Raw genomic sequence first — 19,535 nt, forward strand, 5'->3', positions numbered from 1 at the left:
GATTGTCAAAACCTAGTAAGATTTATAGTTTGCCTAAACCAATTACGATAAATAATGTTGGGGTTAGCGGCTTATGAACTCAATCAAAAAAGGTTATTTGCTAAAGGCCTCTATAATTGGAGATAACAACATACACTGCGGTAAGTTCAGTCACTTTGAGTTCTTTTCAAAAACAAATCTAACCTGTGATGTGATCTGAGGTGATCTGGTTGATGGCTTTGGTAAATAACAAGAAGCATGCTCTCTAAAAGTAACTTCTACAGAGAAATAGCCAAAAAAACATAATAATGGGTTACTAAAAGGCTGTATGGTCTCCACTCATCTCTAAAAGGGAGGAATTAAGAATAAGAACAGGTTAACCAAGAGAAGAGAACCTTCTAGAGTTATATCTCAAGTAGACCATAAGACATTAGGTTACCATTATATGATATTTCTTAAGTTTCAAATCACCCTTGCTTTCTGTTTATGCACACCAGTTAGACCTGCCCCCTACACATGATGGTTCAGTACTAGTTAACGTTTACAGAGTTTTCACTATGTGTCCAGACTATGCTCCAGGCACCAACATCATCCGGAGTGATATTGAAAGTCTTCCAGAACAGAGGGACCCCAAATTGTTTGAGGGTCTGCTCCTGGGTGAACAAAATAAGTGAACTAGAAGACAAGGAAGGTTAGGCGGCTTTTCAGGGTCACGCAGCAGGAGCTCAGCAGCAGAGAGGCTGAGGCCCCGATCTCTGATTCTTAGGTTGAGCCTGGTTTGGCCATACTAATCCTTGTCCCCTGTTTCTTGGCGGTGCCTGAGGGACCTCAGCGAGGCAGAGGCAGAGTGTGATCAGAATGGACTTCAGCTCCTTCCTTCTCTCCCACCGCAATTGGAGAATTTTTATTTTATGGGCTATTGCTTGTGTTCTGAGTAAGATGACCTACTTTTTTTCCCTTTCAAAAATGAAAGTTGAACTTTAGTGTTCTCACTATAACAAGAAAGCAGCGCTATGTGAGGTGAAGGGTGTGTTAACTAACCTGATTGTGGTAAACACAATGTGTACTTGTCTCAAATCATCACATCGTACACCTCAAATTTCCACAATATTATATGTTAATTAAGCTGGAAGATCAATAAAGCTGGAAAAAATGCTTGAAAATATTTACTATATATCTCACTCTATGAATGAGTATTACATTGAAATTCTGAATCACAGTACTAATTTTTAATAAATTTTGCTACTGGTTCAGAAGTTAATGCCTCCCAAGTATAGTCAGGCATTATTTTTTGGGTTTGTTAACCATTGTTAATTTTTTTTTTTAAGATTTTATTTATTTCTTTCAGACAGAGAGAGAGAGAGCGCGTGCAAGCATGAGCAGGCTCCTGACTGAGCAGGGAATCAATCCCAGGATGCTGAGATCATGACCTGAGCCAAAGGTAGACACTTAACCAACTGAGCCACCCAGGCGTGCCAACCTGTGTTAATTTTTAAGAACATACTCAGCATTGACTTAGGAGTAAGGACCACCTCACTCGAGGAAAGACAGGACATTTGGTAGTACAGGAAGTTTCACCAGGTCTTTATATCAGCTCTGTCCTCTGAGGCAGCATACACAGATGGGAAGAAAATGGGCCACTGATGTCTGTGTAGAGACTTGAGGAGCTGGGTTCAAATTCATTTTCTTCCCAACAAATTGGGAAGAACAATATATGTTCTACTCCAGAACATATAGCTAGCTTAGATCTTAGCAGAGTGTTTTTTTATTTTAAAAAGTTGCAAACAATTCACTTGAGATGCTAAGTTGTACTTACTAATACACGCCAACAGAAAAGATCCATCTCTCTTCGAGGGCAAGAGGCAGGTGCTGAAATACTCCAGACAGGGGGCCAGAATTAATAGTGGTAGGGTGTTGACGACATTCATTACCGCAACTGGCAGAAGAAATCCATCCAAATTCAGGTTTGAATTCATGGTCTGCACATAATATCCTGAAGGAATCTGTATTGAGGGGAAAGCGGCCAGGCATTATGAGGGTGGTTTAACTCTGGAGAAAGCATCTTGCAGCAGATGCCTTGCCCCTCGCAAGTACTCTGTGACAGACGAGTGGCATGCTCCCCAATTATCAGCTGACAAAGGGCAGTATGATCTCTGTTTAGTCTGTTGACAATACACCTGATTCTTCATGGAAGAATCTTCTGTTATACCATCTGACTTCTTAATTTTCCTGTGGAAAGTAAAGATGGCCCTAATTTTGTGCTTAGGATGACACATAAGAGATCAAATAACTTACTAAAAAAATATAACTTTGCATATAAGCAAACAGACTTTTTCCCAAAACAATAAATTAAAAACCAGTAGAAAGTGTTAAGGATGTTTGTTTTTACCCTGATGAAAATAATTGGGGGCTAGAAAAAATCCTTTGTATAGTATCTAGTTTGGTGGCAAAATAGATAGGAATGATTTTTAATAAAAAGAGGGGCCCAGTATAGAAACACAGTACTTGTCATAGGCTGCCTTTGTTGGCTCCTTGGATGGGCTTCACTTCTAAAATGAGCCAAGTAGCATGAAAAAAAATACACTTGGGTTTACACTCTCGTTTTAACCTAAGTGTGTGACACTAGTGGACCACAAAGGAAGCTGTGTGAAAAAGGGTTGCGTAATAAACTAACAGATAAGAAATGAAAAACAAACAAACAAAATCCCCCAAAACCAAAAAGCCAAAACAAAGAAAACCTCTACCCCATCCCAAACCCTCAGTGTAGTGTCAGAATTTCTTCATTTTTATTTTTATTTATTTTATTATTATTTTTTAAAGATTTTATTTATTTATTTGACAGAGATAGAGACAGCCAGCGAGAGAGGGAACACAAGCAGGGGGAGTAGGAGAGGAAGAAGCAGGCTTATAGCAGAGGAGCCTGATGTGGGGCTCGATCCCATAACGCCAGGATCACGCCCTGAGCCGAAGGCAGACACTTAACTGCTGTGCCACCCAGGCGCCCCTCTTCATTTTTAAAATAACCCTAATCCTAAGTAAAAGCATAACCTGAGCTTGGAGCCTCTTGAAGTATTCCAACCTCTTGTTAAAAATCACAGTGTCGGGGCGCCTGAGTGGCACAGCGGTTAACCGTCTGCCTTCGGCTCAGGGCGTGATCCCGGCGTTGTGGGATCGAGCCCCACATCAGGCTCCTCAGCTAGGAGCCTGCTTCTTCCTCTCCCACTCCCTCCTGCTTGTGTTCCCTCTCTCGCTGGCTGCATCTCTCTCTGTCAAATAAATAAAATAAAATAAATCTTTAAAAAAAAAATCACAGTGTCACAGGAAAGGCGGCATCTCTTTGCTTTTCTAGTTTGTGAACTTGGTTGCAGTCACTCATCATTATCACTCACAGTGCATAGCATTTCTCTGATTCCCAGTGGAACACAAAACTGCTAAGTCCCTTGGAAAGGAAGTCAAACTGAGTCTTGTCCTTAAGGAATGGATTCTCCAAACCATTTTTTCTTGCTGTGCGTGCGCTATGTTAGGATTTCTGCCTTATTGCCATGTTGGGAGAGAAGCCCTGCTCAACTGTCCAGATGAGAACTTTCTGTTGGAGACGTTTCACTGACTGTTATCAGTTGTTCAATTCGAGAGGGCATAAGAAGAGTCAGAGTCCTAAGTACAGCTGTTAACGAGCACACCGCTTGTAAAACGAGCCTCTTGCTATGTTAACTACTTAAACCCAGGAATGGACCACATTTGCACAGACATTCTTTCTCTCTCTTTAAAATTTGTCCTGGTGATAACTCATCTTCCAATCTTTAATTTGACCTTTATGATTACAAACAAGGATTGCTTTGGTTGGGTGCAGATGGCAAGACTGAAGGGAACATTAGCTAGTTCTGCCCTACTTCAGTAAAATTATTAAGCACGTATCCCCCAATCAGAGGAAAATGAATGATGTTTTTTAAAGAAAAGTGCTGGCAGCAGATCTGCTCAAAGACTGAAAGCCTCCCAGCATAACTTGGAAGTTTCTGTTACTGATTTCAAATGAGAATTATTGTTAATAGGAATAAAGTTATTATCGGCATGAATCACAGACACAGAAACCTGTTAACTTAATAATGTGGTGAATGTACTATTAATCTTTAGTGAAGCAATATTAATATATTGCCTAATCTAAGAAAAGGCTCCAGTGTCTTGAAAGCTTGAAATCATTTCTGCTTCTGCCTCAAGTTCTGAAATCATCCCCTTTTAAAATTTTAAATACTTTTATTTCATACAAGCCTCTGAGTATTCAGAAATAATTGCTGTCAATAGAGATTCATTTTCACCTTTGAGTGGCCAGTAATGTCAAATGGCAACATCGTCAGCCTTAATATCAACATATTTTAAATGTATGTCTTGGAACTGAAGGTCAATAATGGCTACTAAATTTAAAATATGGAATTCAAGGATGTTTTATTCTTGGTACTTTGATCACCTTTATGCTGGTGATTATTTCATCTGAAGGTAAAAATCTAATTTCAGCCTATCCCATTGGAAGTTTCCTCTGCCTCCCTTGAGAAGTACATTCTAAGCTTTTTTTTTTTAATTTTCTGGCATAACATTACAGTGTATAATTTTGGAACCTACAGATCTATATCAGGAATTTTTAACCCAGCTGCCAGAGAGGCATTGTGGGTAATAACAAACTGTGGGTGTTGATACCAGCACTGAGTCAGGAGGCCATATATTAGTGGGGTGACTGCAAGCAAGTTACAGGTTACTTCATGTCTCTGAGCCTCGGATTTAGGATCATATAACAGATGTTGTAAGCTTGCTGTGGGGATTAAATTAGATACTGTGAAATCATCTTTTAGGAGCTATGTCCCATATATAGGTGATCAATACATAGTAGTTTTTGTTCTTTGCAATGCCTGAGCATCTAGATTTGGTGAGATAGTTAAAATTCAGTTTATTGAAATTTATGGTAATTTATGTCAAATTAAAAAATTTATGAGTTTGCAGAAGAGACTCAAATTTAACCCAAAAACAAAAAAAAAACAAAAAGAAAGCAAGTGTCACTGCATTTCAAAGATAAAGAATCAGTAATTTATGCTATTTGTACAGAAAGTTCGAGGTTAGGTATGGACTACCTGGTAATTTTGTGCTTATTATTAATTTTGCCCGTTTAAGATGTTCTTTATGATACTGAAGATTATGTATATGGGTAATATTTTTGTGTTTTTGTGCTGGCTCCTATTGTGGAGTCAGGAGGGAAGTTGAATCTGCTAAATTAACCTAGCTTTCATGCAGTTTATAGCAAGGATTCTTGGCAATTTTTTTGCAAAGGGCCAGATAGAAAATATTCCCACATACTGATTCTGTTGCAACCACTCAAACCTGCTGTTTTCATGCATCAGGAGACATAGTATGACAAATGAACAAGAATGGCTGTGTTCCAATAAAACTTTATTGGCCCCGAATTTTGAATTTGGTATGATTTTCATGTGTCATAAAATATTTTTTCTTTTGATTTTTTTCAAGCATATAAAATTTAAAAACCTTTTTATCTTGCAGGACATGCAAAAAAAAAAAAAAACACGAGAGAGAGAGAGAGAGAGAGAGAAAAGCAGCAAGCTGGATTTGGCCTGCAGGCAGTAATTTGCTGACCCCTGGTCAGTTAGAGCAAATATTGTCCTGAGAGTCAACAGGTAGATTTGTTTTTCCTCTATTATTAACTGTGTGACTTAGCTATCCTTTCCATTATCACTTAATTTTTCTGAGCCTCAGTTTCCTCTTCAACAAATGAAGTAGTTGAGTAAGTTAATCTCTAAGTTTCTTTTCAGCTCTATTGCTCTATGATTTACAAATATAACTCACTCATTAGCCATCTAGATTCCAGGTTAGCAGCAAATATAGTCCTGAATTTCTTCAAAGACTTTGGAGTCACTTATATTTCTTCATAAGTTCATCTTTGCCCATTATCATATTAAAATTGTTTTTTAATCATTTATATTTATGAAAGGTACTTTGGACTTGCTATTTTCCCTCTAATTTCTCCACAGCATAGGGACTGAATCACTAACGAACTAAGGGTGGGTGGGGGAAATAATCACTTGCTCATTAGAACATACACTTGAGTATAGGGGAGGTGGTACTTAAATCCGTCAAGTTATCTACATGTTAGTACTAGCTTTTAAAAGCTTAATGAAAGAGGCAGGCAAACCTTTGGTTGAAAAAAGCTGGGTAATTGCCCATAGATCTGATATTTTTGTGCATTGCTCTTATGCCTTGTGACTGTGCATTCTGAAATGTCTGCATCTTCTGAAAGACATTTCCAGTTTTACAGGAGAAACAACATACTGTGTTCTCCTCAGTATGCCTCTGCCTGACCCCACTTGTCTCTTGAAATTAGAGCCTGTAATGATGAGAAACATTTATAGGATAACTGCTTGACAGAGTGTATGAGAAGAATTTGATGGGATGAAAATAAATATTTACATGTAATGTTCACATACAATCATTTTATTATTGTGGAGTAGTACTCATTACCCTTCCTTACCTGCATAATGCATATCCTGTAAAGGAGCTGAAAAATGAAGAGAGGGAGAAGGGTGAAGAAAGGTTTTGTATTTTCCACATGGAGCTCATTGTAGCAACCGCCATTTTTTTTCTTGGCATGGTCTAACCAGCTTGTCACATCTCCAGCAAGACGCCAATAGCGCAGACAGCATATTTTCAGTGCATTAATGAACACCCCAAAGGTTGTCAGGAGGGAGCAACCTGCAAGTAATTCAAGATATTATGTATCAGTGAAGGAATTGTTCTTCAATTTTCCAAGACTTCCATCAGAAAGATGACAATTGCAAGGATGAAGGGCAGTAAAGTGACTGAGAAGGTTTTAGCATCCAAGGAGTTGAATTCAAAGGAATATGCTTCTGACAAGGGTTCTGGCATCCTGGTGACCAGCCCAAGATGGTGCCTGACAGCTAATGTAAAAAATGAAAAAGGTAAGATCAATGGGAACATGCTAAAAAGGAAAGAAAGGTGACAAAATAAAACACCAAAGTAAGAAATTCCACAATCTCTTAGAAGTCTAACTCATTAATGAATAAGACAACCAGAACTTTCTTTTACAGTCTTAACACAAAGGACTAGTACTATTTCTTAATATAAGTGGCTATATAAATCATCCTCACTCATCAGGTAGAGGGTGGTTTCTTATTTTGACATGGAGATGAAGTGAAATGTATTCTCAGCTTTGACGTTATCCTTGAATTTCAGACCTAAGGTTAAACCTTGAACTCTTCAAATGACTTTATACATGTTGATAGTGTCACTAAAAGTTCAGATTGGATTAGCTGGCTTTTGACTTTTCCAGTAGTTTCCTCTGGGTTTATATGGCTGTCACTTCAGCATCCGAAGCATTTTATTGCTTCAGAATTTAGCAGTCACTTACTGCTCGTGATTTGCAACCTCACTGTTGCTTCTCTGATCATCTTTCAGATTCCACCTGTTCTTTGACTCCATTAGGACTTCCTGATACAATGACAGATAAGGTACCCCCCCCCACTTTGAGTTAGCAGTTTAGCTGTGCCACCATAATTTTTCATAGTACTCCTCCCTTGACCAAATAAATCCTTCCACTAAATACATAGGCACCAAACCACGGTTGTAGGATAATTGGTAAAATAAATGTAAAAATGTTTGAGTTTCTCCAAGGAAGGCTGCTATAGAAATTCAAAGGATAGTTTGGTGGTTATTTTGTTTATGTTCAAATTTCCCCTAATAAAATGCTGCATGAAATACATTCTAACCAAATCCATATAAATGCCATCGAGTATTGGTTTTTATATTTAAATAAAGAATATTTATTAATATTTCTTTTTATGGTTATAGAGTGATTATATTGATTTGATCTCTTTTAAGAGTTTTAATAGACCTATTATGTCAGCCTTTGATTAATTGAAGAAGCTGGGGGCCTGGTAATTGAATATGGAACCTTTCACCTCTAAGTCACTGAATCAAATCCAGCCCAAATTGGTAGTGACCAAGAATGATAATAGCAGTGGCTTTTTGCTGGCCTCTGTGAAGTGTGTTGAGGTCAAGTGGAAGTATGTCAGAATAATTGCATCTCCTATGGGCTCATACCTGTGGTCACTATTGCCTCTTTTTAGTCACTATTGCCAGACATAGAGGAAAGCCCAGGGACTGAGAACACCACGGGAACAGAAGCCCCTGTGGATGGTTGTATCTCTTAGGAAAGAAGAGGAACATATTTTTATTATTGTGGGAAGAATTGCTCTATTATAAGACTTTCCTAGCTATTTCAATTAGTTTACTTAAGACTTCAGTAAAATGAGAACTGAGAATGCCTTGATGAACAGTCTGGAGACTGAATTTGAACAGGTCTGGGCTAGGAGGCTTAACTTCCTGACATTTCCTTATGATCTTGTCTCTGTTGCTCATCAGTCTGTTCTTGGCTCAACTTTTGCAAAACAGTGCTGTGTAGTTGGGAGTGTTATTCCTGGTATTAATCCAACTTACTCTATGCTTTCGAATAGGCTTTATGATGAATTGATCGCTATTCATAGGATGAAAAACTATTTCCAAAGACATTCTTCCCAATTTCCCCTCTTTTTTTAAATTCAGGCGCTTATATTGAGTACATGTTTTGAACACATCATTACATTTTTGTTGAAGCAGATTACTATTGGTTGCAAGATGAATTGGCATCTCCTCTTAATGCATGGTAAATTGATACCTGCAATCTTATTAAACAGTTAAATACCTTTATCATATTATTTCTAAAGAGAAATAGTTTAGATTATTGCTTCTTAAAGTAGCTGTATTAAAAAAACATTTTTTAAAAAAGTCTCAACCATTGTAGTCATTACATTTTAAGATAACCATAAAGATAACCTAAAGAATAAAATAAAACAAAGGCATATAAAATATAAGTCTTGATATTTTTATTATTGGATTCAACAGATGTAGACTCTAACTTTCTATAAATACTTCTACATGTTTTCTCTCAATGTCTGTATTTATTTTGTTGCATACCAGTAACAAGCACTTCATTGATCAGCCCTGCTCCATGGACAAGGCTTTGAGTAGCACTGGCTTCAACTAAATACACACTTTGAAAAGTGAGTTTTATTTAAACAAGTAAAGTTATATCTGATAGGGTGATATGACACCACAAAAACAAAATGGTTATGAACAAGGAATGATTGAACGTGAATGAGGTATAAAATATTAGCTAGGATGGGGCGACATATAACTGATTCCAAACAAATGTGAATATGAAATCATTCATTCATTCAACATATTAAGTACCTACTATGTACCAAGGGCTTTTTGGGCCCTGAGAATATAATAGTGAGCAGGACCTATAAATCTCTGTTTTCTTTCTGGTGGGGGAGACATTAAATAAGCAGAAAAATATTAGGCAGGTTCAATGATGGAAGCAAAATGGGTCGATATGAGAGACACTCATTATGGAGACTGCAGAAAGAGTTGAAATGTGAACTGCGGATTGAATGACTGGAAGTAGGCAAAAGACAGGAGAAAGCATGTGCCAGGCATCTCATAGGGTAGAAATAAGCTGAGGAGCACCTGGGTGGCTCAGTTGGTTAAGCATCTGACTTCGGCTCAGGTCATGATCTTAGTGTCCCGGGATGGAGCCCTGTGTCAGGCTCCCTGCTCAGTGGGGAGTCTGCTTGTCTCCCTCCCTCTGCCCCTTCCCCTGCTTATGCTCTCTCGGTCTCTCTCTAAAATAAAATAAAATAAAATAATCTTGAAAAAAAAAAAGTTAGAGAAGTTCAGGATCCCTAAAGGCCACTGAGGCAGTAGCTTAGTTAGTAAGAAGATTGGAAGGAGATGAGGTCCAAGAGTTGGTCAAGGATCAGACTTTACAGGCTAAATTAAGGAGCTTGGAGTTTGTCCTTAGTGTTATGGGAAAGCATTAAGGAATTTTATGCAGAGGGGAGATATTGTAGAATGTATACATTTAAAGAGTTACTCTAGAAATCTGATAGTGGTGTGGATAATAGAAAACCAAGAGGGGAAGCTGAGAGAGGCCAAGAGGTAGTGGCGACTTGGACGTCGTGATAGCAATGAAGGCAGTGGACAGAATGGCATGTGTGTTTGAACAACCAGCAGTATTTTATGATGGGGGGTAGTTTGAAGAAATGAGAAATTTGAGGATGACTACTTATTTTTCCCTTAAAATACTGGGTGTTGGTGATATACACTGAGATGGAGAAGACAAGAAAGAGGCTGGGTTGCCGTTGGGTGAATCAGGAGTTGAGTTTTGGTGAGGTTAAGTTTGAGAGGAGCATTAGATAACCAAGTTAAAATGTTGATGCCTGGGGTGCCTGCGTGGCACAGTGGTTAAGCATCTGCCTTCGGCTCAGGGCATGATCCCGGCGTTATGGGATCGAGCCCCACATCAGGCTCCTCTGCTATGAGCCTGCTTCTTCCTCTCCCACTCCCCCTTTGTGTTCCTTCTCTCGCTGGCTGTCTCTATCTCTGTCGAATAAATAAATAAAATCTTTAAAAAAAAATGTTGATGCCTGACTTCAAGAAATGTGTGAAAAGTTCTTGTCTTCTAATGCCATATTTTCTGTTCTTTTCATTTTTGAGGGCTTATACCTTTTTGTCCTTGTATTTTTGTTTTAATGAGGTTTTGAAAGATAGAATTAAATATATGTGGTCAATCCATGATTTGATTAGAAGTCTTATTCCTAAATTTCAAATACACACGCACATATATATGAAATATATATATATATATGAAGGGAGAGGGGAGGTAAACTGTGTAGAAATGTTTTAAATTGAAAAATAAAAGTTTTCTACCATAAAAAAAATGTTGACTAGAAGTTGGATATATGAGTTTCAAGATGAGGCTGATATGAACTTGAGTGTTTAGTATATATTTAGCATTAAAAGTGGGATTAGAGATTACTTATGGAAAGAGGGTGTGAAGCTATGGGGTCCAGGGAATGAACCCTAGGGCTTCCCATCAGTTAGAAGACTATCAGAGGAGAAAAGAGAAGACTTTCAAGGAGATTGAGAAGTGGGCGGTGTGCTATATTGATTTTAAGTCAGAGGGAAAGAAGGCAGAGAAGTAGTAATCCTAAATGGATCAGCTGACCTGGAAAGGAGTCATAAGCTAGTTCGAGAGGGTGAGAAAAGGAGCTGTACAGTCATCTGTCTGCCCAAGGAAAGCAACAGTTGCCCCATCAAACCGGAGAGTTATTCCTGAATGTTAGGAGAGATACCCTGTTGAAAACATCTCTGTCTAAACTTCACACCACCTCCTTGGATTAATCCATTAGACTTAATAGAAAATTCATGCCTTCTGTACAAATAATTTGGGGTGTCATGTAGACTTCACTTTTAAAAAAATCCCTTGTCATTATAATTTTCAAATTGCTTTTCTGCACCAGGAACAGAAATGGGAAGTTGAAAAAAAAAAAGGAATGAAAATGCAACTGAGACTTCAAGCTCCAGTTTAAATGTGCATGGCAAACACACCAGGCGTGCACATTTTAAAATAAAACAGATGAGCTATTTTAAATGTTTTATTGCAAAACTTAAAGATTGTAGCTATTACTATTAAAAAAAACTTTAGAAAGCAATTTTTCTATTCTTTGTACCTTCAAGTCCTTGGCTCTGATGTTCTGCTCCTCTGACCTTGATCTAATCATGAATATCTGTGCTACTTAATTATAATAAAAAAAAGCCTACATTGCACTCTAGATGGTAGATGCACATTTTTTCTTCTTTGGTCACCTGCCAGTTCTCAAAATTATAGCAGTGGGAAGAAATGCAAATGAAGGCCGTGCTTGACAGCTAAACATAATGGAATGCATGGTCCACATTTGAAAAGTTACCTTAAAATAAAAGTTAGCATATAAAAAATCATTTCTTTAAGGTCACCTATGGCTTTGAATTACAGCTTTGAGGAATTTCCAATTTAGTCATCAGAGAGGAAGAAGCCAAAATAAGGATTATATACTTTGCTAGAGGGAAGACAGAGTTTTACTTCACCGTTGGGTGATCTTATAACTTGGAAATAGAAAACAAAACAAAACTGAAAACTGCGAAGTATTTAGTTTATGGAGTATTGTGTAAAGTAAACACCTCGGGAACATTTTCTCTTATACTTTTCATTACGACTAATAAAATTTTTCTCATGAATTTCCATAGAAAGTTTACTTCATCATATGTTAAAATATGTAACATACGGACTACAATAGGTTGGTAGTGAACGGTTGATTATATATATCTGTATTACTTGAAGAGTTATATTTCTTTATTCAGATAAATATATTCTCAAATAGGAGATCGGGAAGCAAATGGATGGATGCCATATAGGTATTTAGAAATTTTGTATCTAAAATTATGTGTGTGTGTGTGTGTGTGTATACACACATGTGTATTATATATATACAATAAATTCATATTCACAAAACCCCAGAGTTATTTGCTAATTATGCACTCCAGAAATGGCTAAGTTGTCTTTCCATGAAATTTTATGCTTTACAGTTTTTTTTTTGTTTGTTTTTTTTTTTTTTGCTATGCGGGGCTGACAAAACCATCCCTCAGATACCTTTCTGCATATTGAACTCATTCCACAGATTGCCAGGAGGATGTGCACTGCTTAGCTGTGATCCACAGACCACAGAGCTCTAAGAAATGGGGGCAACATGCTGTCATAAAATGAGCTGTACACTGGGCGTTGTATGTAAGTGGTAAAGCACTGAATTCTACTCCTGAAAACAATGTTGCACTGTGTATTAACTAACTTGAACTCAAATAAAAAAAATAAAATTAAATAAATAAATAAATAAATAAATAAATAAATAAATAAATAAATAAAATGAGCTCTAGCCTGAGAGAAATAAGGCCTGGTTTCTGGTTCCACGTCAGCCATTTTCTATGAGGTAAGTTATTTAGTTTAATTATGCCTTGGTTTCTGCCCTTGGTTTACCAATAACAAACACAAGCATTCAGCATATTCCAAGCATTTGTAAGACACAGGAATACCTACTTGTATTCACAGGTAAATCATTTCAACATAATATGGCAGATCAAATGGCAAAGATATGCTGAAGTTGCCAGAGGAGCAGAGCAAAGCATATGGAGCCTGAGTTATGAAAAGATACACGGTTCCCTTCCTACTGACTTCACAGGTGGGGGGTGAAAATGAAGCAACGTTGGTGAAGGTGCTCAACTGGTAAAAATACCCATTGTATCACTCTTACTGGTAGTAGTTGTATAGAGAAGTAGTAGAGACAGTGGTAGTAGTAAAAGGAAAATATATGAGAAATTAAGCTCAGGATTAGACAAGATAGATAGACTGACCAAAGGAACAGAGTAGAAACACCATAAGTGCAAGTGTCTGTATACGATGAAGGTGATGTCTCAAATTAGTGGGGAAAATACAGACTTTTAAATAAGTGAGTTTGGGTAACTTGGTAGTTATATAGAAAAAAGATAAAATTGAATTCACTCTTAAAACTATTTTATTTTTTAAAAAGATTTAATTAATTAATTCGAGAGAGAGCAAGTGGAGGAGCAGAGGGAGAGGGAGAGAGAGAATCTCAAGCAGACTCCATGCTGATCATGGAGCCCAATGCGGGGCTTGATCCCACAACCCCAAAATCATGACCAGAGCCAAAATCAAGAGTAGGAGGCTTAATTGACTGAGCCACTGAGGTCCCCCATAACCTATTTTAATATAACTTCCAAATGGGTCAGAGATGTAAGGGTAAAAAAAAAAAAAGAAAGGATATGAATACTGAAGAATATGAGTGAATATCTGTATAATCTGGGAGTAAGGAAAACTTTTCCAACATAATTCAAAATCTAGAAGCAATAGGGAGATAGATAAATTTATTATAAGCATAATGCCCCACCAAAAAAGACAAACTTAAAAATCTTGTGTGTAGAAAAAAACACAAAGTTAAAAGATATATGACAATTGGAGAATAATAATTTGCAGCTTTTATCATAGACAAAGGGTTAACATCTACAATATAGAGAAATCTTTAAAAATCAAAAGAAAAAGTCCACAATCCTATTGAAAAAAAAATGGACTAGATGTATGAACAGGTAGTTCACTAAAAGAAATACAAATTGTTCTAAGCAATGAAAAGATGTTCAACTTTTCTCCAAATAAAAGAAATGTTGGTTAAAACTTTTGCAAGATACCATTTTCCACCCTCAAGTTGTCAAAAATCCAAAAGTTGGACAACATGATTCTGCTGGAAAGACTATGGGAAACAGGCATTTTCATACATTTTTGGTGGAAACACAATGGTACAACCACTGTGGAAGGGAATTTGCCAAAATACAGCAAAATTGTATGTAGATTTACTTTTTGACTTAACAATCCTACTTCTAAGAATCTATCCTTAAGCTAGGGGGGAAAAAGTGCAAAGAGAGGATTACATCACACTATTCATTAGAATCTGCTTAACATAGCAAAAGCAAAAAAACAAACAAACAAACAAAAAAAAAACCCAACCTGAATGTCTACAATATGAGGCTGGTAAGATAAACAGTGGTTCATGCACAATGGAGTATCAGGCAGCTACAAAAAGGAATGGGGCATATTTTTATGTACAACTATGAAACAATCCCCAGTTTACATTAAATGAGAAAAGCAGGTGAGAAGAGTGAATAATATGCTATTGCTTATATAAGGAGGGGAGAAAATATATACATGGAGACATATACACACATAAAAATTTTAGTATCTTCCCTTATTACAAAAATGGAAAGATAATTCTTTAAAAATACGGAAATGGACACCTAAGGGAATAGGAGAGGTTATAGGACTATAAATAGACTTTGTTTTCTATGTGAATTTTAGATACGTGAAACTATTCCCATGGCTTAAAATTAAATTTTAAAAATATGTCTAAGTATAAAGAAAAATGGAACAAATACATTTAATTGTACATAAAGTTAGTGACATAACCAGACAGAGAAAACCTATAATAAGTAACTTTAGAACATCATAATTTTGCTGTACATTCCTAGGGATTATAACATAAAGAAGAAAAAGAAACCCTGTGAGAATCTTGAATATGGTTTTCAATAACCATACTGGGGGCACCAGTGTCAGTCTGACTACTGAACCTTCAAGATAAAACAAATGTGCAGAGGTATTGCTGTCATTGAGAACTGAGATTCTTGGCCTGCAAAGTAGGAGAAAAAGATCTGAGTTTGATAGGATAAGGAAAAACCCTTCAGCACTGGTTTTGATTAAGTATTAGTATAATCTAAAATGTACGTTATTTGGGAAAGAAAAAAATAATAACATTTTCTAGTTTTGTGCATGGAAAAGCCCAGGAACTGTGATAGATTAAGTAGCATTGAGCATCCTCATAGCCAAGATTATAGTCCCTAAATACCAATATCCACAGAAAGGAAACACTGTTGTTTTGGAGAAAGAGAAGATTCCAAGTTCAGGGAAGGAAATGATGATCATAGAATATGTTGTACCAGAAAGCAAGAAAACCATGAAAGACAATGGAGGCTTGTCTGAAGGACTCAGACACCAACATGAAGAGGACCTCACTACCCAGATATGGAGCAATTTGAGGATTGATAACTGTAGTGGATTGAAACTTACCGAAAATTTTAAGTCTATAAATTAATAATAATAGTTAAAAAAAAATCAACCAGCAGGTCACCTCTGAAAGATACTGAAGCTCAACTCTTAATTTGAAAGTCTAAAACTAGAGGAAAAGAATTAAACATTTTTTTTCTTTTTCTTATATAAACTGTACTTCTGTGTAACTGAATAGTTAATGAGGCACTATTTCTCTTTATAGAATTACTTCAGCTAATAATGGAGGAATCAATATAGACTATCACTGCCCTGCAACCCACAGTGGGGTATGGACTTGGGCAGAAATCATCACTAGGTGCGTATAATCAGACATCTCTCCTCTTCATTGAAGTCCATGACACCACCAATGCAGGAATTTTGTAAAAAAAAAAATCTTAATCTGGTCAAGCATCTTTCAGACAATTAAAAGGAATTAAGAAGGAGAAACACCTGTTGCATGCCAACTTGTGGATGTAATCAATGAAATCCAGACTATGAGAAATGCTCTGTAGAATATTCAGACTTCTTTAAAAAAAATTGAAAAGAGACAAAAATGAAAGAGGACTATAGATGATGTAAGGGGCATATCTGCCATTTGGAATGCATGGGCCTTATTTGGATTTGATTTGAACAACACAAAATACACAAATTTAAAAAATGGAAACAGATTTTAACGGTGAGCGGCTAACTCAAGGTATTAAATTCTCTGTCTTCCATTGTGTGTATGTATGTAATAATGACATTGTGAATTTTTTTTAGAGTATTTCATTTACACACTGGCACACAAAGTAAATGCTATAATATTTTTAATATTTTTTTAATTTGAATTTTAGTTAGCTAACATACAGTGCAATATTGGTTTCAGGAGCAGAATTCAGTGATTCATCACTTACCTACAACAGCCGGTGCTCATCCCAACAAGGGTGAGTCTTAATGCCCTTCCCCCATCTAGCCCATCCCCCACCCATCTCCCGCCATCCTCCCTCAGTTTGTTCTCTAAAGAGTCTTTTATGATTTGTCCCCCTTCCTCCTTTTTTTCTTTTCCCCCTTCCCCTATGTTTATCTGTTTTCTTTCTTAAATTCCACATCTGAGTGGTATGATCATAGGGTATTTGTCTTTCTCTGACTGACTTATTTCATTTAGAAGTGCTATAATTAATTATTGCTTCAAAATGACCAGGCGGGATGGAGAATGAGTGAGTGGAGTTGATGATAGCTGAAGCTGAGAGTGCATACGTGATTTTTTTTCTATTTTTGTTTTGTTTAAAACATCCAATTATTGAACTGTTTTGAACAAGGGAAACCTAAAAGATGTTAGAGATCATTGATATTCTTGCAGACTTTGTTGCTCACAAGGGTAGTAACTGGCAAAATCTACAAATTCTGTGAGTTGAAAGAGAAGTTACAGGGGATCAAAGACAAAAGAAGATCAAGTAGATCAAGAAAACTGTAAGAATCAAAAAATTAATGTAAGTGTGATTTACTTACATTTTTCTGGCTGATAAATCAAGTTACAGTGCATCATATGAAGAGTCATCAAAGCCATAAGTGTAGACATAAAGGGAATGAGTAAAACTAGGGCCCAGGCCCCTGAATGCTGGATGTAAGATATTCCCAGAAAGACAACAGTTGCTTTCAGGTTCATGATCCAACAAAACCTGTGATACACAGACAGAAATAAGAAGACCATTCAGTCACTTCAGAGAACAATTGCCAATTTCAATGCTTTGCTATAAATGTAAGTTATGAAGTGGTGGCCTGTTGCTGAACTAGAATTTGCAAATACTGTTTATTAGACTTCTGTTTTGTTTTGTTTTGTTTTTTTTGAAGATTTTATTTATCTGAGAGAGAGAGAAGGAGCAGGGGGAGGAACAGAGAGAGAGGGAGAAGCAGACTCCCCAACTAGTGGGGAGCCCGACATGGGGCTTGATCCCAGGATCATGACCTGAGCTGAAGGCAGGCGCCTAACCGACTGAGCCACCCGGGCGCCCCTGTTTATTAGACTTCTTAATAAATGTATACATATCAGCTGTAGAGTCTTATCAGTTTTGTTATCTTTGTTTCATTCTTTTTTAGAACACGTCTGAAAAGAATGTGTTCTCTTCTCTGAGGTAGCAGTTGACAAACCTTTTCTGCAAAGGGCTGCATAGTAAATATTTCAGGCTTTGCGGGTCATACTGTCTCTACAGCAACCCCTCAACTACGTGCTGTGGCAGTAGAGAAGCCACAGACAATACTTAATCAAACGTGCCTAATGAATCCAGAAAGGGTTGCATGGTTAAAGAGTTGACTCTTCCAATTTTTCCACTTTTCAAAGTATAAGTAAACTCAGAACTACTTTGGTTATACCCAGACCATGCATTAAGCCAAAGAAATGAGTGGGATTTGAATAAAACTTTCAGTACCTCTTCCTAACAATAGTATCACAGCTAAGCACCTGTAGCAGCAGTCTGGTTTGTAATTTCGGGGAAATAATCTGTACCTCTCAACCTTTCATTGGATCTAAATCCCTGCTGTTAGAATCCCATTGCAGAGTTGGGGTCATAACATTAATTTAAAAAGTTTCTGAGGTAAAATTAAATACAATAAAATACTTGCTTGAATGTATAGTTTTACGATTTCTGGTAAATTTTTCATTTGGGCAAACACTAATAGATCTGCGTTTTAGAACACGTAACATTATCACTAAGGTTTAAAGGGCCTATCTGGTTAGATAAAGCCCACTCAGGATTCCAGGATAATCTCTTCTTTGATTAATTTAAAATCAAATTATTAGAGACTTTTTTTTTTAAAGATTTTATTTATTTGAGAGAGAGAGAGAGGGAGAGAGTGTGTGTGCATGAGTGGCAGAAAGGGCAGAGGTAGAGGGAGGGAGATCCTCAAGCAGACTCCCCAGTGAGCAAGGAGCCTGAGGGGTTCAGTCCCATGACCCCGACATCATAACCTGAGCCAAAACCAAGACTTGGATGCTTACCTGACTGAGCCACCCAGGTGCCCCTAGAGACTTCAATTACATTGCAAAATCCCTTCGCTTTTGTCATATAACAACATAATATGGGGTTGATATCGTGCCATATTCTATTGAAGGAGTCAGGTCACAGGTTGTGCCCAGACTCTAGGGGATGGGTCTGTCAAGAATGTGACCACTCAGGCTCATCCTGTGACACTTCCTCTAAATGTTCTAATTGTTCCATCCTTCCTTCTTTCCCTCCCTCCTCCCTTCTTCCCTCTCTCCTTCCTTCCTTCCTTCCTTCCTTCCTTCCTTCCTTCCTTCCTTCCTTCCTCCCTCCCTCCCTTCTACCCTTTTTTCTTCCCTTCCCTTCTCTTCCCTTTTTTTTTCTTCCTCTAAGTGAGAGAAGAAACAGAGTCAACTGGTAAGAATGGCTATGGGGGAGGGGATATCGAAGGTGTGAGGGGAAAAGAAAAGGTCAGAACTTATCTAAAGGAGGAGGAGGAGAAATATTGGATGCTGGTTACTTGCTACATAATGCTAAGAGGCCCACTTGAGGTTGGTCATGAACATAGTGCCATGCTTGTTTCTTTGTTTGTTTTTAAGATTTTATGTATTTATTTGAGAGAGAGAGATGGAGTGTGAGAGAGAGTGAGCATGAGCAAGGGGGAAGGGCAGAGGGAGAGAGAGAAGCAGGCTCATTGCTCAGCGGGGAGCTGGATGCGGAGTAGATCCCAGGACCCCAGGATCATGGATTTGAGTGACAACTCTGATAATCACATGTTCTGTGTCATAGGCTCTCTGGAATTCTGGGTCTTTATCTTTAAAATAGGGATCATACCCTCTAGACAGGGTTTTTTTTAAAGATTTTATTTATTTATTCGACAGAGATAGAGACAGCCAGCAAGAGAGGGAACACAAGCAGGGGGAGTGGGAGAGGAAGAAGCAGGCTCATAGCAGAGGAGCCTGATGTGGGGCTCGATCCCAGAACGCCGGGATCACACCCTGAGC

The 19,535-nt window shown here is 37.5% G+C and overlaps 1 protein-coding gene across 1 annotated transcript in view; it reads right to left on the bottom strand.

The window, feature by feature from the left end:
- Nucleotides 1–19,535, bottom strand: part of SLC15A5 (solute carrier family 15 member 5) — a 76,489-nt gene that overhangs the window by 44,815 nt on the left and 12,139 nt on the right. The window contains 3 exon segments of the mRNA XM_002918716.2: nt 1,796–1,982; nt 6,506–6,726; nt 17,063–17,232. Coding sequence (XP_002918762.2) covers nt 1,796–1,982; nt 6,506–6,726; nt 17,063–17,232 — 578 coding nt within the window.

The sequence above is a fragment of the Ailuropoda melanoleuca genome, chromosome 16 (assembly GCF_002007445.2).
Source record: "Ailuropoda melanoleuca isolate Jingjing chromosome 16, ASM200744v2, whole genome shotgun sequence".
Lineage (NCBI taxonomy): Eukaryota > Metazoa > Chordata > Mammalia > Carnivora > Ursidae > Ailuropoda > Ailuropoda melanoleuca.